At 34.0% G+C, this 25,754-nt stretch overlaps 2 protein-coding genes across 2 annotated transcripts; both read left to right on the top strand.

Annotated features, from left to right (window-relative positions):
• Window positions 1–1,079: 1,079 nt before the first annotated feature.
• On the top strand, window positions 1,080–6,220 carry LOC110113253 (double-stranded RNA-binding protein 6). The gene is made up of 3 exons (XM_020845743.2): window positions 1,080–1,583; window positions 4,953–5,172; window positions 5,302–6,220. The coding sequence occupies exons 1-3, from the start codon at window positions 1,338–1,340 to the stop codon at window positions 6,012–6,014; spliced, it is 1,179 nt and encodes a 392-aa protein (XP_020701402.1). The 5' UTR covers window positions 1,080–1,337; the 3' UTR covers window positions 6,015–6,220.
• A 3,370-nt stretch (window positions 6,221–9,590) lies between these two features.
• Window positions 9,591–15,815, top strand: LOC110113193 (glutamyl-tRNA reductase 2). The gene is made up of 3 exons (XM_020845656.2): window positions 9,591–10,212; window positions 13,929–14,170; window positions 14,312–15,815. Exons 1-3 carry the CDS (start codon window positions 9,963–9,965, stop codon window positions 15,443–15,445), a joined length of 1,626 nt encoding a protein of 541 aa, XP_020701315.1. The 5' UTR covers window positions 9,591–9,962; the 3' UTR covers window positions 15,446–15,815.
• The last annotated feature ends 9,939 nt before the right edge of the window (window positions 15,816–25,754 follow it).

Below are 25,754 nucleotides of genomic sequence, written 5' to 3'. Positions count from 1 at the left end.
CGGGTTAAGGTCAACCCGAACCCAAAACGGGTCGGGTTCGGATTCAACATTTCTACCCGTTTCAAAAATCCGGCCGAATTCGGGTTAACCATTTGAACCGAAATTGACCCAATTTTGACCTGGACACCTGAGATTGACCCATTTTTGATCCAAAAAAGAGGAGATAACCCCGTTTTTGATCCGAAAAAGAGGAGATAGTCCCGTTTTTGACCCAAAAACTAGCAATTTTTTTGTTGGAAACAAATCATTCGGGTCGTGTCGGGTTGACCTAGACCCGAAGCGGGTCAGGTTCGAGTCAGGAAAATTGACCCGTTTTCATAAACGGGTCATGTTCGGGTTGACCCGAATAGTGCCGGGTCAGTTTCGGTTTCGACCCGTGACCCAAAATTGACACCCCTAATCTTAGGCTACTCTATCTAATCTTATATAACACTAGAGCTATTCCAACCTTTTCATTTATATGTTTGTTTCGTATTTAGACTTGGTTTGGGACGGCTTTCTTCCTGCTTCTTAAAACAAATTTTTAGTAAAAATTTTATAATTAAAAACTGCTTTAAGTAGTAAGAAAGCGGTCCTAAATGAAGCCTTAATATTAAATACTTCATTTATTACATATCTCTTACTACTTTCTAAAGCAAATTTTTAATATCAAAATTTTTTAAAAGTAATAAAAGCCAATTATCAAAAGCTGTCACAAAAGAAACCGAAGAGTTCTGAGTTTTTTTGAGATAAATTTCTTACTATTTTTGTAATAAATTTTTTAATACAAAAATTATAATTAAAAACTATTTTAAAAAATAATAAAAAATTATCCCAAATCAAGCTTTCATTTAAGGTAAGCTTTTTACCCGTTTTTTAAGCTAAAGTTTTAGTATTTATTTTAAATAGTAAAATAATAGTGATCAAAAGCTTTAAAAATGAAGCCTAAAATATGTATGCCATAATGCCTATACCTGCAATCAAAAAGAGACCAAATAAATAAATAATAATTCCAATCATCAATTATATTTATTATCCAAATAAATACATGCATAAAAACTAGAGACAAGCGCTTTTATTACCGTTCTCCGCTTTTCAGTTTTCCCCATATCTGTTGCTCCTCGCGAAGAGAGAGAGAGAGGAACCCTTAAGCGAGCTTGGACGAAAACCAGTCTCCGGCGGTTCGATCTGGCACAGTGCGGCGGCTCGGCCGCCATATTGCTGGGAAAACCAGTCGGAAACGGCAGTGGTTGGCCAGATCCGAAGTCCATCTGGCTGCGGGAGATTGTTGAACAGGATCGGATAAATTAATTAAGAGAATCGGCGAGGGGGGAGCAAGTAGAGAGGAATTAAAGAGGATGTACAAGAACCAGCTACAGGAGTTAGCACAAAGGAGCTGCTTCAATCTCCCGTCTTACACCTGTATAAGGGAAGGACCGGACCACGCTCCTCGCTTCAAAGCAACTGTCAACTTCAACGGGGAGGTATTCGAGAGCCCGACCTTCTGTTCTACACTCCGACAGGCCGAACACGCGGCCGCCGAAGTCGCCCTCGCCGCTCTTTCCCATGGCGGACCATCCCATTCCCTTGCAGCTCGAATCCTGGTAAGTTCTTCATTTCTACCTACTTTTTCCGTTCCTGATTACGTCAAAACCCTAGAAATTGAAGCAACCGTCTGTTTGTTAATTCCCCCATTAATTAGCTTTTCTGATACTTTTGAAAAAGAAAAATCATGTGAAAGAATAAATAAACTTATAAACAGTTGGCGGTTGTGTACATACACTTGAATTCAGTATTAGTTAGGAAACTGTATATGCAGAAAGATCTCATTTTGAAATTATTATTGGTATCCGCTGGTGGATTTTTCACCATTTCGGTGATTTTATTTTTTGTATAGTTCGTAGGTCCGAAATTGAATGATAAAATCTGGCTTTTTCCTCTCGTTTTTTAAAAAATAATTTTTATTTGTAGTAGAAAGCTAGAGGATCCCGAACGGACACGGTGATCCGGCGGTATCTGGTATTGTCTTTACTTCGTATTCTTTTACTTAAACCTTCTCTGCTTATTATTTTAGTAATTTTTTTGCCGGTTAGTGACGGGAGTCCCAATTTATTTATTCTATTTAAATACGTTCAGTATTTCTTCCATTGTTATCCTTCACCCACCGTTATTCACAGTAATCTCCTTGTTCTCCACGTGCCGTCTTAATGCCTAAAACGCCTAAGAAGGCTATGGTGGCTCCTGTGGGAAGAAGTTGTGGTGAGGGTAGAACACCACTTTTAACTATTTTAATGGTGGAATAGTTGGTGTCACTTTCCTTCCATTGCTTTAGGGTTGAGTATGGGGAGTTGATTACTCACCCTTTTTTTGAACCTGTTTATTTTGGAAAGTTGAAATCTTTTGAAGTGCAGTTTTGACGCAGGTAGAATTCAATGACTAAAGTAGTTGATAACACTTCTATTTCTTTTTTATTATACGATGTGCTTCCTCATTTTCAAACAAAGTAATTTTGATTATATATTCATTAGATGAATACGACAAATTTCTTGGTATATCACGTCAATTAGCCAGTTTAGGACTGTCTAAAACTTGTATTTCTATTCAACTTGGGAGAGATTATTAGATGCGGATACCGGACGGAGAGAGCCGTCAAATTTTCTCTCGCTTTGACCGCGCTTTCATTGTAAATAAAGAGAAAATCGAACGATTCTCTCCGTCCAGAAAACCTTCCGGTGTCCGCACCTAATAATTTCTCTGAGGAGTTGTAGACTTTCAAGACCTTTGCCGACTCCAAGTTTCTGATTCCTTTGCTAACTTTGAAAACTTATGCTCAAAAACTTAAATAGGTGTTTCTATTGTCTTAATAGTTGTTTTTCTCCATTGGCTGTCCTTTGTCTTTCTTAATTAGATATGGAACTGTGCAGACGTCATATTTGATTAGAGAGGAAAACATATCAGCAGCTAAATACAACCTTAGCAAACAACTTTAAACTATAATAACCGGGTGTTGATAAACCTTTGTGTTGGTGTTATTCCATCCTTTTGGATGCATTCCATTGCTTCTTCCGACATTTGGCATCATAGTGGGCCGCTAAAAGTTAATTTGGATTTTGATTATGGTTAGTTGAATGGGTACTAGATCTCTTTACTCTTCCTGCTTAACCAGATGGGAAAGAAGCATTAAATGGCTTCATAAATTAATAATCATGGAAGTTGACTTATGGCAATCAGAATATGCAAGTCAGATCAAACTAGCTTGGAAAAAAGCTTGATACATTAATGAGACACGTGGTCCAATTGGCCTTTAGATGGTTCGGTCACATAAAACGGCGGCCTTCCGATGACCTGGTTAGGAAAGTAGAGGTATTAGATTTGACTTATGTTAATAAAGGTAGCGGTAGACCTGAAAAGACTTGGTTAGAAAATATTAGAAATGATCTTTCTTTATTAGATTTAAACGAGAATTTGACTTAAAAAAAAAAAAAAAAAACGAGAATTTGACTTTTAACATATAACGCAATTGAGAAAAATGATTCGTGTAGCTGACCACACGTAGTGGGACAAAGGCTTGATGTTGTTGTTGTTGTTGTCCAATTGATTGTGATAAGTGTTGCGTAATGTTTATTTAGAAGCTAAATTAATGCCCTATAAAAAAATATATTACGCAAACTCAGTGCACGGGGGTTTGAAATGGGATGTCCTTTTAGGGTTTTATTGAAGAAAGATAAGAAAAAGTGCAAGAAAAAGAGATGACATAAAACTGTCTTTTAAAATCTTCATCATCATGTGTATTTTGTGTATTTTATTTTCTTTCGTTTGTTTGCTATGGGTGATTTTGCACTAATTCCCAGCACCTAAAACAGTACTTCTGGAGCTGGTTGCCAAGTTTTATTTTTTTTCAGCGGTGGTAATTAGTAGATTTCATAGTGACAGTAAGTGCCAGTTTTTTGTTTACCATTCAAATGAGCTCAATGATCAAAAGACCGGTATATTAAGAGTTTGTGGAACTAATCATTACACGATTCATAATGTTGATCATTTGCCTTACGCACTTTTTCTTTTGGAAAAAGAAGCCTAGAAGAGCACATTGAATAGTTACGCCATAATTTGCTTGACTGTATGGGGTATTATTACAAGTGATGTGAGTATAAGGCCCTTAGCTATATTCTCATGCGTCACTCATCACGGCTTGATGTTGTTCGCCACGTCATTCATGATTATGTTTCCCATTTAGATGATGCTTTTGGGCGGTATTTTTATTTACTTCAAGGTTACAGATTTAGGTTTCGTTTAGGATGGCTTTCTTACTGCTGCTTAAAACAACTTTTTAATAAAAAATTATAATTTTTCACTAAAAAAATGTTTTAAGATGCGGTAAAAAAGCCGTCCCAAACAAAACCTTAATGCTCATTGGCCAGCAGGAATGTTTTCTTTGTTATATTATGGAGTCTTTTTTTTTTTTTTTTAATTCTATGCAGATTTAGTAGTATTCTTAAAAAAATTGTGCTATATAAATTTATCATAATATCCAGTATTTGTTTGATATTTTATTAAGAACATTATTGAAGTTTTATTTTATTCTTAAATTTTCTTTATAAAGAGGAGACCACCAACTATAATTCTATAGAATAAAACATAGTTATATTTGTAATAACGGCAATAAGATGTACTCATCAACTAAGTAAATTAGCATAGAATTCTTTGTGTTTTTGTTCATTTTCTTCTTTTTTGGTTTTCTTTTACTTTTTCACTCTTTGTGGTAGAATTATGTTTCATTTATTTTCCAACACTCTTTAAGCTTCGTTTGGGACGACTTTCTTACTGCTTCTTAAAGCAGTTTTTTTAGTACAAAAATTAAAGCTTTTGTACTAGAAAGCCGCTTTAGAAAACAGTTAAAAAACCGTCTCAAATGAAGCCTTAATCATCCTCAATCTGTGAATAGCATTTCTAAAGCTGAGATTTTCTTCAAGCAGGATGAGACCGGGGTCTACAAGAATCTCTTGCAAGAAATCTCTAGGAGAGTTGGAGCACCATTGCCATCTTACACGACTATCCGTTCTGGTCTGGGACACCAACCAGTCTTCACATGTAACGTTGAGCTAGCTGGGATTACTTTCACTGGAGGCCCAGCTAAGAACAAGAAGCAAGCTGAGAAAAATGCCGCCATGGCTGCCTGGCATTTGCTTAAAAAACGTGAGCTATGTCTAATCGTATTTTTTCCTCATCGGCTTGGATAAATCTTAAAAATTCTATATATTTCAGTATTTCTTTTTGTTTTTGAAGCATTTTATGATAAGTTCCACTTTATTTCTGCTGTAATAGTGGCAAAGGAAGCAGCAAGCTCATCCTCGGAACCAGATAACAATGAAGAACAGGATCAAATCACTATCGCTCGTGCGCTTCTAAATTACCACTTGAAGGAGAAGATGGTAATGGCGAACAACCCTCATGCCACCCCTTTTCCAAAGAAGTTTGCTCAATTAGCTGAGAGGAAACCAACATATGTGCAACAAGCTCCTCTCACTGGGTCAAAGATTTTACCTTTGCTCCAACCCAAATCTATATCAAGGACTGATGGAGCCACATTATTATCACCAACAACCATGCTTAACGAAAATAAACCTCGGCCGCAGAAGTTCCCTGCAGCAGGAGCTCTCCGTTATGTTCCAGTCAGGAACTATGGAGTTCCATTTCATGCTGTAGCTCAGCCGGTAACAATAAGAACTGCAGTGCCAGTTTTCTCGGCTCCACCGCTTCCACCACCATCACAGGCACCACCATTTGAAAAGGCATCTCCAGTCAGTGTAAGACCCGTCGTCCCGGTTTTTGCTTCGCCGCCATCGAATGTGATAAAGGAACCGGTATCTGCAGTCATGGCTTCAGCAGAATCTCCCCCACCAACCACTCTTCAAAAGAAGGAATTTGAACATACTGCAGCCTTGCAAGAAGTGAAGGAAACTAACGATAATGCTGTAGCTTTGCCGGCTCAGGTGAAGGAACTAAGCCTTGACATTATGTCCTGTCCTCAGCTGTAGTTCTGAAGGATGCACATACGTTGTTGAATGAATTGAAGGAGTTAGAGATCTCATAAAAAAGGTACTTTTATGCAATGTTTCATTGGGATGAATGGATGCTCAAAATTCGCATTTCATCCTCCTTGCAAACTCTCTTTTTTATTCTATTTTATATTCTGTTTCCTGGATTTTGAAGCCAAGTAGTTGATGTTTTCATTTTTGTTGAAGATGTTTGTGTAGTGATTGGGTTCTCATTATGCACCAAAGGGGTAGAATGGTCTTTGGGATTCAAGCTTGGACTCCAAGGATTTGTAGTGATGGATTAAAACTTCAACAACATGAATACTTTTGAAGGCCAAAACCTTTCTTCTAAGAGAAATGTTATGTTTGTTGAATTTGGAGAGTGCCACTACTCTCAAGGGTAGTTTAGTAAATTTAAATTAATAAGATCCTATGAGCATCCACATTTGCCAAATAAGACAAATATAATATTTCTCTTCTATTAATCATATATAATATTTTTGTTTGGAGAATATTATTGTGTTGGTATGTATTTTACTCTTATGTACATAATTTGTACCCAAATACATCGTAAAATGCATACCAATATGATATGCATACTATCTTTTTTTATTTTTTTATCCCAACTTTATTTCAGGGTTTATATGCATACTATCTTCTGTGTATGTAGCTCACCAAGTATTTTTTACTTTCTTTAGGGAGAATTTGGCATCATTTGGGACAGTTTTCTTACTGTTTTATGAAGTAATTTTTTAGTAAAAAAATTAAATTAAAATAAAAAATTCAACTAAGAAATTGTTTTATAAAGCAATAAAAAAATTGTCCGAAATGAAGCCTTAATCACTCCTTTATTCCTCTTTTTTATAATTTTTAATAAGACATTATTTTCTTTACTTCTATCATTATCAGTAGTCTTTTCCTAATTATATATTATTCACTTTATGAATTATGAGTGACATGATGTGTTAAATTTATAGGGGATTTACATGCATACCATTATATACTATTCTATTTACATATTAAATATCTAAAATTTTAATATTACATACATATCACTCATAATTCACTTTAATATCAAATATATGTGATATAAATGAAATATATAGATGGTGGGAATCAAATATCGGTGATATATTTGATATTAAAATAATATAATGTGGTATATATGTAATATTAAAATTATAGATATTAGATATGTAAATAAAGTAGTATAAAGTGTTATGTTTGTAAATCTCCCTAATTTTATTTATATGATCATTGAGATAAGTTATATGGAAGAAAGAGTGGATTATGAGAAGAAAATTCATTTCATATTTGAGTAATGTGGAGGATGATATTTTTTAAGAAGGGAAGATTATAATGTCTATATTGTGTTATCATAATGTTTTGATTATTTTAAAATATTTTCAAAAATATTAATGATATACAATTATCAATTACATGATTTATAATAATTTTATGAATTAAACAAAAATTTATCTAGTTATGTTTTAATTTTTTTTTTTTTCAATATTACCTTTTACTTTTTAGTTATTGACCTTTAAATCCTATGTGCCAAATGACTAGAGCCCCTCTAACTTTCCAAATGAATGGCATGCATGATGTCTATAAGTGTCTTTTACCTTTTTTAAAATAAAATATTACAAATCTCCATCTAATTTTTTTAATTAAGTTAAGCCTAAATAAGCCTAATGGTATTTTTTTATCTTTTTGGCTTAATGTCATAAACACCCCTCAAGTTTACACATGGAAGGAATAAGAAGTGCCTATTTTAGTAAATTGGGCATCATGATAACAAATTAGCATTTAAGATTTTCATGTAAATTTATTTGATTGAATGGTGAATTATTTTTTCTCATTTTTTGTTTAACAACAACAACAACAACAACAACATCAAGCCTTTATCCCACTACGTGGGGTCGGCTACATGAATCCTTTTTTTTTTTCATTTTATTCCTATTTAAAATGTTTCATGTACCTTTTTTGTTTATTGATTGAAATATATAATGAATATATTAGCATTAAAGATATTATATGCTATATTTGAATTGATATTTTAACCAGAATAATTACATAATTATAATTCATGCATGTCATGACTTTACATATAAGAAATTATGACTATGATTGATAAATCATATTTAATGTGACAATACATAATTTTACCAAATTCACAAGACTTTTAGTTCTTTATCTCTAATATATTATTTGATGAAGGTGCATGGAGTTGGTATATGATCATGAAAGTTGATTTATGTTTCATTTGGGATGATTTTTTACCACTATTTTTTTTTGTGGTCAATGACAATTTGGGTTCGTTGGCATACAACATCGATGAGGCAAGCCTAAGAGGTAGGCTATTCACCATTACTAATTGTCATTAGTGGTGGAGTTGATCATTTGAGACATCTCGGTGGATGGAACTACTTCCGTCCAGCTGTTGATCGTCGTCAGACTTCAGCCAAGCCACCGACTGTTGATGGATTTCATCCCGGCCACTAACTGACGTTTGACTTCTACCTGACAACCAGTTGACGTCAAACTTCCTCCTGGCCACTGACCATTGTGGGACTTCTGCTTGGCCACCTACCGACGTCGAATTTTCATCTGGCCACCTATCTACTCCAGATTTTTGCCTAGCCATTAATTGTTGATGGACTTTTACCTGTCCACTAACTGACATCGAACTTCTACCCGACCACTAACTGACACAAAACTTCTGCCTATCCACCGACCAATGTTGGACCTCTGCCTAGCCATCGTTAGTCACTAGTTTTTTGCCCGACTTTTATTTTTTTTTTTGTTTCACAATTCCAACTTAAAGGACATATTAAGCTTTGTAATCTATTCAAATACTAGTGGAATCAATTCAAAAGATATAATAAACTTTATTATCTATTCAAATATCAATGAAATCATTTCGACTAGGGCAGACCCCATGGGTTTTCTCTTTTTTTCAGAAATTTTCACATAAAAATCATGATATTTATCTTTTCTATTTGTGTGCTAAATATTCGTGCAACGATAAGATGAACAACTCCCCCACTTTACTGTCACGTATATTATAGCTTTCAGCAATAATAAAATTGTATGAATCATGAGTCAAGTGAGTTGGATTCAGGCTAGTTATAATTGTATAGAATCAAATTCAAGTTCAACATTTTGACCTGTATGATAAACATATCTGATTTTATTAAATTATTTTAACAACTTTAAATGAAACTTAGGCTTGCTTTATAAAGCTATTAAGCTATTATAGAAAGTAGCTTTATGTTACAAAATTTTTACGGAAAGAATAAAAGTAGTGAAAAATAGTGATCAAATAAAAAAAATTTATTATTATCTAAAATAGTAAGAAAATGTATCAAATAAAGCCTTAAGCACTCCTACATATTTTAAAACCTATAAGAAATTATGGACTTAGCATTCATTTATAACATTTTTTTTTTTTTAAAGGAGCTGTTATTAATAAGGCCTTAACATGAAAATATAACTTAAAAAAACCAGTAAGATAGGGAGATAAGAGAGTAGATAAAGCAACTTGGACAGACCAATGGGAAACCGGTAAGATTTGACCAAATTCTCAAACTTCATCTGCACCACGCGCACAACGATGCTCTATATTTTTAATTTCCGGCGTGTGGTTCCCACCGCCACCCACCCACGCGCCGGCCACCTCACGTTTTCGGTCGCCTATACGACCTAGCTAATGCCTGCTTCCTGCCTGCTCCATTTTCATTGTATTCAACAATATAAAAAAACTATCTTTTATCTTCTCTTAGAAGGTTAGAAGCGGCAGAATTGAGAGAAAGAGAGGACCGCCGGCGAGGGAAGACCGGAAGGAGAGAAAGAACAGGTCTTTTCCTCTCTTTTTCTCCTCCTACCCCCCAAATATCGCTGAAACATTGATCTCCTCGGAGACTGCCGCTGCAGTTGCTGATTTGTTCCATGGCTGCTTCGTCGACGACTGCCTTCACGGCTTCCCTCGCGTGTGCGAGGCCTGATTCCTTAATCTTTCTTAGGAGATCGGCCGGAGGCTTCGGGATCCGTAGCATCGCGATGCCGCTGAGGAGCCGGAGATTATGGAGAGGCCGGATCAGGAGCGAGGCGGCCACGGATATTGGTGTGAAGAGCGCATCCAACTCTAGGGCTTCCAGTATCTCCGCGCTCGAGCAGTTCAAGGCCCTCGGCAGTGACCGTAAGTAGTTTTGTTACCGTATTTCTGTTTATTCACCCCCATCTACTTGCTGCAGAGGAATAAACAAAATGCAGTTTTGGTTATTGGTTTGAGATTGAATCAGGTTATGACCTATGCTATCTGAAATTTAGGCGATGTGGTGTGTATTTTTGGGGCTATTTAGTTCTAGTTTAGGTATTTCAAGCTAATGTTAGGGGTTGATAAATTAGTGAGAAAGGTCAGGATTTGAAAGGCTTTCAAAATGTTTGGCTTTCTATACTGTGCATGATGATGAATTATGAAGTTGTATATGCTGCATTGTATTCAGATCTTTGTTAAGCTTTTCAAGAATTGATGAAGCTGCAATAAAAATTGTTTTTTGCGCCTAGATAATCACATTTTTATGAGCATTGCTACCTATTTCCAATAAAAAGTAATTGGACTAGTTTCCTGTTGTGAGAGCATTTCTAGTTATCAGTCATTTTGTATAAACTCATTAACCGTGTTGGGGATGAAAAGCAAACACCACAATGATGAAAGTTAAAGCAGCAAATAATAATAGACATCATAATTTAACATGGAACAACCCAAAATAGATAAAAAATCACGGAGCCACACCACACCAAAAAATCCACTATGAAAATTGGGAGAAATAAGTATATATCTCTCTTCTCTCTTAATCTCACCTTGCTTCTCTTCTCACATACACCGTTTACATTGTCTACCATCACATGAAATAGAAGATAAAGCAAGTTATATCCACCAAGGGATGCAACCCTTGAGAAAAAAACAAGAAAGAAAACCATCGAGTCCATCTCGCAGCGTCGCGGTGCTGCAGTGCTCAAACTCGCAACGCTATGCTCTATGTCGATCAGCTCTGGGACACTTGGAAACACAACGTCGGGGCGTTGTAGAAAAAAAAAAAATTTAAAAAAAAAAAAAAAACCCGCCGGGGGAAACCCCCCCCCCCCCCAAGCAAGTACAACATACTTGAAATCCGAGGCAACAGAACAACCCGATTGATAAACACAATCATGTTCCACATATAACAAACCACAAACAAATTTCAGATTTTGAACATGCACCATTTTATATTCAAACATAATTCATAATCAACTATGGAAAGCAAATATTAATGTTGTGATGATTGTTACATCAATATTAAAAATAGACGCCCTGCTAAATAATCTACCACAATAAAAAATACACTAAATATCCATCCAAGCCAAACAGACTTTTCTGTGGTGAGATAACCCACCATTGTATTCAACAATGTCAATATCATTGAACTAGTATATTCTTTGTGAAGTTGCCATCCGCCCTCCCTAAGATGGGCCCCCCTTGTGAAAAAAAAGGCATTTTAGTTGACAGCTTGAGCATCGAATTCCTCCAATGTTTTACTTTAAATCCCAAACAGTTAACCAACAAATTTTCAATGCTAAGACCTTCCCTGTTAATGCAATGGAAATAAGCAGGAAAACAACATAAATTTCAATAATGTCCGATCACATACTTGTGAAAACTATGGAGAACCTGTTGTGGAATATAGGAGTTTGAGCATAATTAGAAACCAGAATAAATATTAATTGTTGGCAAGTAGCATACAAATGTTTTAGATGCAAACAACATTCAGTTCACATTACAATATTACATAGCCTATCATGAAAACCATAGTAACCACCACTGGAGTTTATTGATAATCAAGCTTTAGTGACAAGCAAGAATTTAGCTATCGTGATGAATTTATGACTTGGTCGTTAAAGAAGCTATATTCATTTGTAATATTGATCTATGCATTATGAAACATTGAACCAAAAACCGGATTTGCATAATTGGAACTCCTCTCTAGTCCATTTACAAATTTGCATGCTTACGACTAGAGATCTTTGGGCTAATTATGTTGTTGTTAATTTTTTTTTTCTATACTTGCGATGTGATACAGAAACCCCTAAATGATAGAATGAATTTATGTTTATCTGCATTCCTCAAATTAACCAAGAAATGCTTCTTTGGTTTACCAAGAAAATCTAGCATGAAGTACATTTGTAAACATAAAAAGATGGTATGTGCAGCCTTTGGCAGGCCAACACCTCACTTTTTCTATTTGAATCATGGTATTTTTTTAATTCTTCACTCAGATTGTTCATAGTTTGGAGCTTTGAATGCTTCATGTCGTGTGTGTGATAATTGCACGCAGAGACTTCTTATAACAGCAAATGGCTTGGGATTTCTATCTAGCATCTTTCCTTGCATGTAATTGTATAACAAGATCTGCTATTAATTCTTCATTACTTTCCTTAAATTATGACCTTTTTCATGTAGGTTTACTAGTTGGTTCAACTTGAAATTTGTTCTCTCTTTTATTCATCATTCTCTGTTATACCGGTCCATTGGACCAGTCCAGCCGTTGTCGGACCAGCTTATGCGAACAGAGGCGGAAATGTCCGTCTCCTGTACGTGTCGAACGCATTCCCGGGGGTGCATGAGTTGTTTATGAAGGATTTTTGAGGGAGTTAGGAGGGAAATTTGAATGTAGGGACTGTTTAGGGATTTTCTTTTGATTTGTATGCATTAAATAGTTTGTTTTTCTAGGGTTAGAGCATCTTGAATTTGTGTGGAGTTTGAGATCTCTTAGGTTTAAGTTTCCTTTGGGCTCTAGCGGAGTCTAGAGAATTTGGAGAGATTGATCCTCTTCTCAGATTGAGGATTACTTGTGTCTTATTTGATTTTCTTCCGTTAGTTGATTTTTCTCAATAAAGTGGGTTGTTTTTCTTTGATTTTTCCTGTACTTGTTGAGTATCCTAGCTGATTTTGTCAAGATCGTAAGGTTTCATTTGAGATCTTCAAGTGTTTCCTATCATTCTCATCCTGTATACTTTAGTTACATACTAGCACTAACATTCTTGCCCTGTAAAAACTGGTATACTCGAAATCTTTCATGGGTGCTGACGTTTACACATGCAATCAGCACTTTAACACGCAAATGAAGTCAAGGATCAACAAGAATTGCTGGAGTTGTGTGTTAAATGACACTATTTGCTCGGATATACAGGATATCATGGCAAGTTTTGAAAAGTGGTCATTCAAATTTCTTCCTTATAAACCCTTACCAAGGCAACGACACATTAGCAATATATTCATTATCCGAGCTTAATCATCATCTCATGACTGGTAAACATGGACAAGTTGCCCATTGATTTAAGGATTACCTCTTTTGGACTATTAAAAAGTTAAATGTGAATATTGGCAAGTTTTGACTTTACCAAGGCACAATTAGATTTTATCATGAAATCTGATGCAAGTCAAGCTTGGGTTTGGGTTTCAAACAAGTCCTAATAGTAATTGTTTGCCCTTGTGTACGAAATATTGTAGATAATTGTCTTAGTTTGCAAAGTTTGGAACGCTTTTCTCACAAAAAAGTGTGTTTTGTTTATATGTATTATACTTAAAATTATTAAGTTCACCAATTTACTTATAAAGTTTGAAAACCCTATAAATCCTTGTTCTCTATTGCTCTTCTAAATTGTCATTCTTTCTCCTCCAACTCCTCATTCTTTCTATGGTTCCATTGCCACAACTCCTTATATTTACTTTTATTTTTATTCAACAAGAGGAAGTGCTGACTCAAACTCGTTGAACTGTGCTCAAACTTGGTCTTTTAATTAGTTAAGCTCAAGCTCAAATCAGGATTGTTCAAAATTGAATCAACTCATTTAATTTATTGCTATTGTGATCAGGATATATGAAGGAAAGGAGTAGCATTGCTGTTATAGGACTTAGCGTTCATACAGCGCCGGTGGAGATGCGAGAAAAGCTTGCTGTTCCTGAGGCTCTGTGGTCTCGTGCAATTGGAGAGCTATGCAACCTGAACCATATAGAGGAAGCTGCTGTTCTTAGCACCTGCAACCGGATGGAGATTTATGTGGTTGCTCTATCTTGGCACCGTGGAATCAGAGAAGTGATGGAGTGGATGTCAAAGGTAACTCTATCTACATATTTTCTTTTTGTTTTTGGCTTTTTAAGTAGACAAATATGGGATAAAGTTTTGATTTTTATACCTTCTAGGAGTTAACCAAATTCTTAAAGAATTAATAAACTTTTCTTTTTCTGCTCTTAACAGACAAGTGGGATTCCTGTTTCTGAGCTGAGAGATCATCTTTTTATGCTTCGTGATAGTGATGCTACAAGGCATCTCTTTGAAGTTGCAGCTGGGCTTGATTCTCTTGTCTTAGGTGAAGGTCAGATCCTTGCTCAGGTTAAGCAAGTTGTTAAGGTCGCGCAGTCAAGCGGTGGGCTCGGGAAGAACATTGACAGGCTTTTCAAGGATGCAATCTCCACTGGGAAGAAAGTTCGCACGGAGACTAACATTTCTTCTGGTGCAGTATCTGTGAGCTCAGCTGCTGTGGAACTGGCTTTAATGAAGCTTCCAGCCTCCTATGCTCTATCAGCCAGAATGCTCCTGGTTGGTGCTGGCAAGATGGGGAAGCTAGTAATCAAACATTTGGCTGCAAAAGGTTGCAAAAGTGTTGTAGTTGTTAATCCTTCAATAGCAAAAGTGGATGCTATTCGTGAGGAACTGGAAGATATTGAGATAATCTACAAACCTCTTACTGAAATGCTCTCATCTGCTGCAGAAGCTGACGTTGTGTTCACCAGCACTGCATCTGAGACACCATTATTCTTGAAAGAGCACGTAGAAAACCTTCCACCTGTAAGCGAAAATTTCGGTGGATTCAGACTATTTGTTGATATATCTGTTCCCAGGAATGTAGGATCATGTGTTTCTGAAGTCAAAACTGCACGCCTATACAATGTTGATGATCTTAAAGAGGTGGTGGAAGCCAACAAGGAAGACAGACTGAGGAAGGCAATGGAAGCTCAAGCGATAATCACAAAAGAGTTGAAGAGTTTTGAGGCATGGAGAGACTCATTAGAGACTGTACCAACAATAAAGAAGCTGAGGTCTTACGCCGAGCGAATCAAATCTGCGGAGCTGGAGAAATGCATACAGAAGATGGGTGATGATGTTTTGACAAAGAAGGTGAGGAGAGCTGTAGAAGATCTTGCCAGTGGCATTGTGAACAAGCTTCTGCATGGTCCACTGCAACACCTAAGATGCGATGGCAGCGACAGCAGAACTCTTGATGAGACACTGGAGAACATGCATGCACTGAACAGAATGTTCAGTCTTGATACAGAGAAAGCAATCTTGGAGCAAAAAATCAAAGCGAAGGTGGAGAAAGTTCAGAGCTAAACAACTGATGAAAGAAGCTGATTTTTTTATTCAGAATTAGCTCCTCCTGTTGGAGCAGATTCATCTATTGCTGTATCATATATACTGTAGTCATTGGATAAGAGTTGTTCTATCTCCCAAGTTTTTTAGTTGAGTTGGCCCAAGTCTATAGAGAATGATGATCCACAGCAGGTGTTGATCCATTTGATCAGGGGGAAGAAGAATTGAGAATACTAATTTTTTCCAGTTTTTCCTGATATTAAGAAAATGTCTCATTCTCGACCTCCTGAACTGAGGTAGCATATCTTTTTTTATGTCAAATAAGTTGTTTGAAAACAGCTTTGTATTATCCATTCAAAGTGCCATTAATGAGATAATTTGATTCATCCAAGCAGGTAGCGACAGAATTCTGCAAACAGAGATGAATAATTGAAATGTTCTCCCAATCATCTTTGCTATGATAATGCATGATTCTTGGGAAAGTTATTATGTGCGGTGTCTGGATTCGTCCGGACGAATCCGGACGCTCCATGTCTCCCAGGGCCCAGTGCATCCGGGTGATGTGGCGCGTCCGGATTCGCCTCCGGATGGTCCGGACACCGCATGTAATAATCTCTCTAATTCTTGGTTCTTTATTTTGTTAAAAATTAACAATCTGTGTGCTCAAACTCTTGCTCTGGCATCCTGTGTTACTTTGCCCTCTCTTTATAACCTCTCGTATATCTAAGCCTGCTCAGAGAGCTTGTTTTTCTTGTTCCATCCTTGTTAAGTTGGAGTGTTAAAAGTGCTTCGTGATTCCACATGACCCACTTGAAGTTTAGGGGGCAATGGGGGAGTTCTGTGCTTTGAGAGATGCATTTTATGTGAAGAAAATGAGCTGCATAAAGGATAGATAGATGACCCACTTAGAGAATCAAAGGAGATGGAACATTTCTTCGGTTCTTCTTAGGATTTCTTAACACCCCTTATGCATGTCATAAGTACATGTTTCTACTGTATTAATTGTTATTTTATTCATCTCAAAGCATTGATCACGAGCTCTCTGTAATATCCACAGCTATTTGCCTGAGAGTTTTGCCACCTGAGCCTGTAATTCGTCACATTTACTGCATGCACCAAAGAATATTGGCTTTCCCGTGCTGTTAATGTTTCGATCAAATCATCCATTTAGATTTTATTTGGAACAATTTTTTACTGCTTTCTAAAGCAGCTTCTTAATACAAAAAATTATTAAACTTGAAATATTTGTATTAGAATATTGTTTTAGAAGTCATGGATGTTCTCACTAGACATTTGCAAGAGGATGTACCTTGGTGTGTGCTTTTTGCTGATGAGATTCTTCTAGTTGATAAGACTAGAGAGGGAGTTGAAGATAAACTTGAATTATGGAGGTCAACTTTAGAGTCTAAAGGTTTTCGCCTGAGTAGATCTAAAACTGAATATATGGAGTGTAATTTTAGTAGTAATAAACCTAGTGAGGGGATTGAGACTTTGGACGATCAAGTCATTAATAACAGTACATGATTTAGATATATTGGATTTATTGTTCAAAGTGATGGTGAAATAGATGGGAATATTATCAGTAGAATTCAAGTTGGATGGTTGAAGTGGAGGAATGCATCGGGCTTGTGTGATTTTAAAGTTCCCCTCAAACTTACGTGTAAATTCTGTAAGATGATGGTGAGACCTGCAATGCTTTATGGTGTCGAATGTTGGCCATTAAAAGAGAAGCATAATACTAAGTTAAGTGTTGCTAAGATGAGAATGCTCAGGTGGATGAGTGGCTTTACCCTTTGAGATAGGATACGAAATAAGCATATACGTGAAAAGGTTGGAGTACCTCTAGTTGAAGATAAGATTAGAGAGTCACCTTAGATGGTTTGCTCATATAAAACGACGGCCTACCAATGACCTTGTTAGAAAAGAAGAGGTATTAGATTTGACTTATGTTAAGAAAGATAGAGGTACACCTAAAAAAACTTGGTTAGAAAATATTAGAAATAATCGTTCTTTCTTAGATTTAAACGAGAATTTGACTTTTAACATGACACAATGAAGAAAAATGATTCATGTTGACAGCCTCACGTAGTGGGAAAAAGGCTTGATATTGTTGTTGTTGTAGAAAGTTATTTTAGAAAACATTAAGAAAACTGTCCCAAACGAAACCTAATTGTCAATCTTGTCTCTTCTTTCAGCATCAACTCACCCTAGCACTTCGTCTATATGTATATATGTGATTGGATGTTGCTGCTTAGAGCTAAGTTAGCATAGGAGATTTAAGGCAGTTCGATGGATTAAAATTTTAATGATCAGATTGGCCAAAAAAATTCCGAGAAGATTTGTCACATTAATGTCCTAACATTTTTAACATTGATCAATTCTTCTTCTCGAAGGATTTTGTGATATGATAATTTCAAGAAGTCGAAGATTTCATTTGGGATGGCTTTCTTACTGCTCCTTAAAGCAGCTTTTTAGTTCAAAATTTAAAAATTTTGCACTAGAAAGCTGCTTTAAGAAGCACTGAGAAAGCCGTTCCAATTGAAGTCTAAGGCTTTGTTTGCGACGGCTTTCTTATTGTTTTTTAAAGCAGCTTTTTAGTACAAAAAATAAAATTTTTGAACAAGAAAGCTGTTTTTAGAAGCAGTAAAAAAGCCGTCCCAAATGAAGCCTAAATCTTCTCGAATGAATTGCTTTGTAATGAGCAGGCATTTTATAATTGTAGATTATTTCAGTATGTCCTTTACAGCTAACCAGAAGGGAAGCAAATGGCGTTTTGATCATTGATGATGGTGGCAATGGCATAATCAACATTGCAAGGGCTATCCTCTGCTCATTCTGCAAATTTTTGCATGCTAGGAATTGATTTGGCAGGGTTGATTCAACTGGAGCTAATTTTGTTAGTTCAGAGCCTTTTGACAGTAATGATTTTGATCTCTAATAAATTTTTTATCGCTAGATAGATTGTGAAAGATAGAATTTGTATTATTTTGAGCTAATTTGTTCACTAATTTAACTAATTTGAGTAAAATCAAGCAATAGATTAAATCCCTGATTTACCTCAAGATCATACGTATATGTATTTCATCAAGAGGTTGCTTGGTTGCAAGTAATATTAATGTAAAGTAAATCAAATGTATAACTTTTGAAATTTTCGATGTTTAGTTGGAAATACAAAACAAATGCAAAGTAAAGCTTTAATGTATGGAATTCCATATTTTCTTTATTTTCAATATTTGGAATACGCATGATTTGGACGAATTTCAAAAGCATAACTTAGCCAATGTTAACACCAAATGCCTCCACCGGCCATGGCCACCAATCTACCCGCTAGCCACCATCAGTAGCTCACCGCCACTGTCATTTTCAGGAAGGATAATTATGTGCGGAGTCTGGATACAAAGAACTGTTCGGTTTTATGACTATGTACTATAAAAGCATAGTAAAAACGTAGTTGTGAATAATAACTGCGTTTTTACTGTTCACAGTCATAAAATCGAACGATTCTCTGTCCAAACTCCGCACGTAATAATTTTTCTTTTTTCAAGCCTTACATTGAATTGATTTTACTTCAAATCAAATATAAAAAAAAAGAATGGCATGTATCTATATCATGCTCAATACATAATTCAACAATATTTTCAATATATTATATTTGTTGTACCATGCAGCAAAACAAACGGCCCCTAAAAAAAATTTGAATTCCAATATAAAGAGTGAAGAGAAATAACAGACTTTCAAGAAAATTTTCCAATATCAATATATTTCAACTAATGCTTTTTCTCCTTTCCCATTTTACTTTTGGGAAGTGGCGTTTCTAATCATCTCGATCCCAAAAATGAATATTTTGAATATCTTCCCCTTTCTCTTCCATCGTTGATGGAGCCATCTCTATGTTTCTCTCTCTAGAGGTGGTGTCTCTTTCTATCTAGTGGTGTTTCTATCACCTCTCTCTCTCTAGAGGTGGTGTCTCTTTCTATCTAGTGGTGTTTCTATCACCTCTCTCTCTCTCTTTCTCTCTCTCTAGAGGTGGTGTCTCTTTCTATCTAGTGGTGTTTCTAGCACCTCTCTCTCTCTCTATCTCTATATCTCTCTCTATCTCTCTCTATCTCTAGTGATGTTTCTAACTTTCTATCACCGTCCTAAGACTTTGGTCTTATATTTTGTTCTTTGTTCACCACTATATGTGTAATGAATATTTTGACAAATCATTTCTATTGCGCTACAAAAATCAATAAAACATCTCTTCATTAATGATAGCAATATCAAACCAAAATTTTCATTAAAATAAAAATAAAATAAAATCAAAATATCATATCAAAATTTTAATCACAAAACTCTTAATTTATTTTAAAATAATATTAATAAAATTTTAAATTAGTTCATTTTCAAAATAAATTCAATAGTTTGAAATCTTTAAATTGAAAAAAAAAAATTAAAAATTACTCAACCAAGTTGGTTTAACTTGATTAGGGGTGTGCTTGTTATGATCACAATGTTTTATAAAGTTGGTTATGCAATTATTGTGATAAAAGTTAGGGTGTTTGGGATAACTTTTCTTTTGCTTTTTGAATAGTAATAACAATTTCATCTGCCTATACTTTTTTTTTTTACTATTTTCTCACTAATTTTTGAAAAAAAATCCGCGATGGAATGCTATTTATTGTAACTAGAATAACTGAATTATTTTCTCCGGTAACATTTTATAAAATACTGCAGATATCCCAAATTGACCATAACTTTGCTATTATGATTACCAAAATAATTTTACATCTCAAAATTTTCTAAAAAACAATAAGAAAACAACAATAAAACAATAGTTAAATGTAACGATGCTTGCTGCCTGAAAAGAAATCAACAGACAAACGATACCAAACAAATCTATTGGGATCGTCACAACATTTTATAAAGTTAGTAGTATAGTCGGGAAAGTAAAAGGCTTCGTTTGGTATAACTTTTTTGCTGCTTCTTAAAGCAATTTTCTAATACAAAAAAGAAAATAAATTATACTTAAAAACTGCTTTGAGAAGCAATAAGAAAGCCGTCCCAAAATTTACTTGCTTTCTAAAGAAACTTTTTAGTACACATTTTTTTTTTAAACAACAAAAAAATATTGACGAGAAGCTATCCCAAATAAAATTTTAGTTTTATGGTAACAAAAAGTAGCTTTCCAATATCGAAATTTGTAATAAGCAATGAAAAAGCAACAAGAATCCAATAATAAAATGAAATTGTAATTTTCATTTTAAAATCAAAACATTAAAAAAAAAACATCTCAAATATACCCAGACTTACAATAAATAAATATTCATTTGTTTATTTATTAATTTCCAGTCAACCAAATAAGCTTATAAGCTTATAAAATCTCTATATAAAAAAAAAACTTATAAAATCTATAATATATGATCAAGCTGTCATCCAATTAGTGGCGCCCTCCACCGACTAACTGATTAGCAATAATCACAAAAATTAACCAATAATTAATTAACAATTAATGATGCTAATTGCAATAGACCCAACAAGAAATTTCCAAAATGATGATCGGACCATATTTTTTCCACCGTCCATTTATGAGATAATATACTAAATACGGACGTTCATATCAGTGATATATAATCACTTGTACTTTTCTAATACTCATCCACGTGTACCTAATTAGGATTAACTGCTAATCCATTCTATTAATTTGCTTAATTATAGAGCTTATCAGTAAATCATACATCATCAAAGTAATTAAGAAAGTTTAATTATTGTTGCGTCCTGGAATATTCGCGGCGGTAGAGAAATATATAGTTTAACGTCTTAGCGTTGTACGAAGATCCAGCACACAGCCTCGAGATTCGTGCCCGATCAAGCTAATTTTGTGATGACGTATCAATTATATTTGTATTAACTGTTGTTCTGATAGGGATGTCAATTTTAGTTAATGGGTCATATTCAGGTCATATTCGATTATAATTACCCGAATTCTACCTATTTAGCCAAAGATTTAATTAATAATGATTTAGAAGATAATTAAGGGTTTGTTTGAGACAACTTATTACAATCATAATTTAAATTGGTTATTGATTTCTCATTATTTTCTCCCTCTTTTATTGTAGCTTTCTGAATTTTTTATGATGGAAAGCTACTTTTTGCTATTAGAGAAGCTAAGGCTTTGTTTGGGATGGCTTTTTAATTGCTTTCTAAAATAGTTTTTTAGTACAAAAATTTTTAAACTAAAAGATTTTGTACTAGAAAGTTGATTAAGAAAGCTGTCCCAAACATAGCCTAAGTCACTTTCTCCGTAACAACTTTCCAACTAATTTATAAAATGTTGCAGCCGTCCGAATGTTTGTAATTTTTTGTAAATGTAATTATAATGTTGCTATGAGAAAAATAACTTTTTTAAAAGTTGTTATAAAAGGCATATTTCCAACACAAAAATTTCTTGAAATAAAAGAGAGAGAGAGAGATATTAAGATTTTGGTCAAAAAATCAATGTAGTAATAAAGTTATCTCAAACAGACTCGATATCTTTTTATTGCATTTCGGAAATTTTTATGATGAAAAATTAATTTTACAATCATAATAACTAAATTTCTTTCCTTATAAAATTTTCATAATCAATTTTATTAACTAATAATATTATGATGATAAATTTTATATCTCATATGAAATATATTTTATATATTGAGAAAAAGGATTTTTTTATTGCCCAAATTTTATTATTTGTGTTATGAAGAAGAATTATGTACTTACTGAAGGGGTTATTAAGGCCTTCAATGATTGGCATATATAAAGAAGTTTGACAAGACACAAAAAGAATCAAAATTTATTAATGATTTGGAGAGAATAAATTATTAAATTTGAAAAGACCCCGCAATCGCATATGCTCTCCTCGAGTATCCCGCACAACGCCTCGTGGGCCTTCGGTTGATGTTGCCGGCCTGCTCCACACCTCGGGCTGTTGCACCCTGTTTTCCACTTCTCTTCTCTGCACGACAGCATCGCCGATTCATCAGGCGATGCCTTCAGTTTCAAGCAGGATGTTGTTACCGACTTCCACAGTTCAACCTATTCTCCTAGAGTTTTGCCACTTACAGTATTTTTTTTAAAATATTTTTTTTGTAAAGTTTGCCACCTCAAAAACTAATGTTAGTTCCACCCCTGATCGAATCTATTTCCATCCTTCATAATCACATTCATATTTTAGGGTCATGACTCTCTCAAAGCTCACATATTTGTCCCCGTCTAAACCCTAAACTAATGTGTCATTAGATCTCTTATTTTCATCATAGACCTTATTAACATCTTCTTGTAAAAATGATTGTAAAATTGTTATGGATAAAATAACTTTTTTTAAAGCTGGTGTAAAATACAGCTTCCCATCATATAAATTTTTAAAACATAGAGAGAAAGCAATAGCCAAATGAAGACGTGATTGAAGTTTAATAAGCAAAGTTATAAAAAAGTTATCCCAAACACCCAAAATTCATAAAATTATTTTCTTAAACTTTTCAAAACTTAAATGTGCTATAGTAAAGGGTTTAAATATAAATTCTCTTATTTAATGGGCCTAATGACTTAACATCTGACAGCTCCAAACATTAAAAATATGATAATTAGTCACTAATTAGCTAATAGGAAAGATGGTAGCTTACCAAGCTTACGAGGTGCCCATAGAACCTTAGCCTTTAATCTCCTTTATTTTAATTAGTTAGATAATTGGATAATTAAAAAAAAATTAATTATCTCTAGGCATTATAAAAATTTTCTAATTATTATTAAAAAATAAGTGTCTCTTACAAAGTTAGGTAGCAATAATACTCAAATAATTAAAAGTCGGCATCAAAGACAAAGAAAAACATTTAGAATGGGTTCAATTAGGCTGAGTTTTAGGTTGGTTAAATAAGACATTTAGGCTTCGTTTGGGACGGCTTTTTTCCTGCTTCTTAAAGTAGCTTTTTAGTACAAAATTAAAAAAATTTACTAAAAAGCTACTTTAAGAAACAGAAACAATGTCGTCCCAAACGAAGCCTAAGAGAGCTTTGCCTAATCTCTACCAAACTCATTTATATTCTTAGGGAATTAAAGAAAAAAATATTTAGATTTTTTTTTTTAAGGATTAGATAGATGCATCACACTTTTTTAGGCTAAGCCAAAAGCCAACACGAAAATGACATTAAAGTTTTATTTGGAACGGTTTTCTTATGCTTTTTAAAGCAGTTTTTTAGTACAATATTTTTCTGAGCTAAAATTTTTTGTACTAAAAAACTGCTTTATAATGCAATAAGAAAGCCTTCTCAAACAAAATCTAAGTGTAAAACCAAATTAAAAGGTGATTTTTTTAAAATTGATTTTGATTTCATTTTAGACAGCTTTCTTACTACTTAAAAGCAACTTATTAGTGCATACTTTTTAATTTTTGTACTAAAAAGCTGCTTTAAGAAGTAGTAAGAAAGTCGTCACAAAAAACATTAATTTCTCCAATCTAAGCAACAAGAATTTAAAAAATTGTTTTTTTTATGTATTATTTTTTAAATTATTTTCGAATTAAATTATATGTAGATAAAATTTCCTATTTTTATTTATTTTTTACTTATCCAATAACAATTTGTTTGCTAATGTTGATATTGATTTGTAATAGATTATATGAATTAGTAATTAAATAATTGTAATAGATAGTTCAAATTGTGTTAGAGGTTAATAGGTATTTAATTAGTCATAATTAATCATGATAATTCTATAAATACTCTCAATGACAGAGAATTAAAATTTGTATTAGGTTATATGGATTACCAATTAAATAATTATAATAGATAGTTTGAGTTCTGTTAGTGGTTAATATACTTAATTAATCATAATTAGTCTTTATAATTCTATACTTTATTTTTAATCTTCAAAACAAAGAGCCTGCGCTGTAAAGTATTCGGCATAAAATGGGCCGACACACAAGCAGGCCCAGCTTGCGAAAGGATATTTGGGCCTACCCACTAAAGCACGTGGGCCCGATCGTTTGTTGCTTCCAAGTTCAGGCTATCTAGTTACAAATGGGCCCACGAAAGCGAAGTTTTGGACTGGTCGGTCTGGCCGGCATATTTAAACCCGCGAAAATAATGTTAACAAAAATGAACACTGTGCTCAAGCTCAATTATTGTTTAGGTGGGCCATTAAATAAATAATATAAAAAATTCATTTTTTAAGCCAAGCTAAATATATAATGAGCTATATATATATAATATATTAAATTTAAATTAATTATTAAGCTTAAATTAAGTTCAGATATGGAACATAACTCGTGATTGATGGACCCCATCAACAAACAGATTTAATTACGTAACTGGATAACTTTAGCATGCAGAGGCATATCAGGAACTAACAAAATACAACATTTTGGATTTTTTAAAAATGCATTTGCATGCTCTTAATTCATATTGTATGATCTCTTGTGAGAAAGACTGATGGCTAAACTTAACCTGCTAGCTCATTTTTTTCTCTATCATGTAGAAATTAAAAATAAAAAGTATATTTTTGCCAAAATAATCTAAAAATTTTGATTAAATAATTATGATCACTTCTCAAGAACAATTATTAATTTTCTTTTAAAGCAACTACAACATTGAAAATGCAAAAATTTCTTTTCATTAATTATGTAAGGTATGGGTCCTAAATCCAAAAGTGATTAAAATGAGTATAAGGTTTGGGTTTGCGATGATTTCTAATTGCTTTTTTAAAAATAATTTTTAGAAATAGAAAATTAAAACTTTTGTACTAAAAAAACTGCTTTAAGAAACAGTAAGAAAACTCTGTCCTTACAACGAAACCTAAAAATCCTGAACATGCATTAAGATGAGGCAACTATAGCCTATGTATATATATCTTAAATATAATTAAAACACAATTAGTTTCCCAAACTTTTTTAAAAAATATAAAATAGCCTTAATTATTAAAGTATCAATTTTTTTATGGAATTTTTAAATGCAGACTAAAATAATCTTCCTCTGATGATCATTTAATTTCTATTTAAAATATATAAAGCACTAAAATAGGGATTTTAAATAGTATTGGACCATTTTGTTCTTTTGTAAAAAAATCTGGGAACCATTTAAAGGACTAAATATTTTTCTACCAAAATAATCCAATAATTTTAGCTGCACATTCTAAAATAAATAATAATAATAATAATAATAATAAATAAGATTATTCTCATTTCTTCTCCCAAATAAAAAATACCTCTTCTGCCCCTCACCTCCCTGGTGTGGTCACCTCCCACCTTCAAATAAATACACTCACCTCCATGTCCCCCTCCACTCTCTCCCTCGCCCATCAAGCCAAACCAGAGCATCAAAAA

Source organism: Dendrobium catenatum, unplaced genomic scaffold (assembly GCF_001605985.2).
Source record: "Dendrobium catenatum unplaced genomic scaffold, ASM160598v2 original_scaffold_144855, whole genome shotgun sequence".
NCBI lineage: Eukaryota > Viridiplantae > Streptophyta > Magnoliopsida > Asparagales > Orchidaceae > Dendrobium > Dendrobium catenatum.
This window is presented reverse-complemented; position numbering and strand designations above follow the sequence as displayed.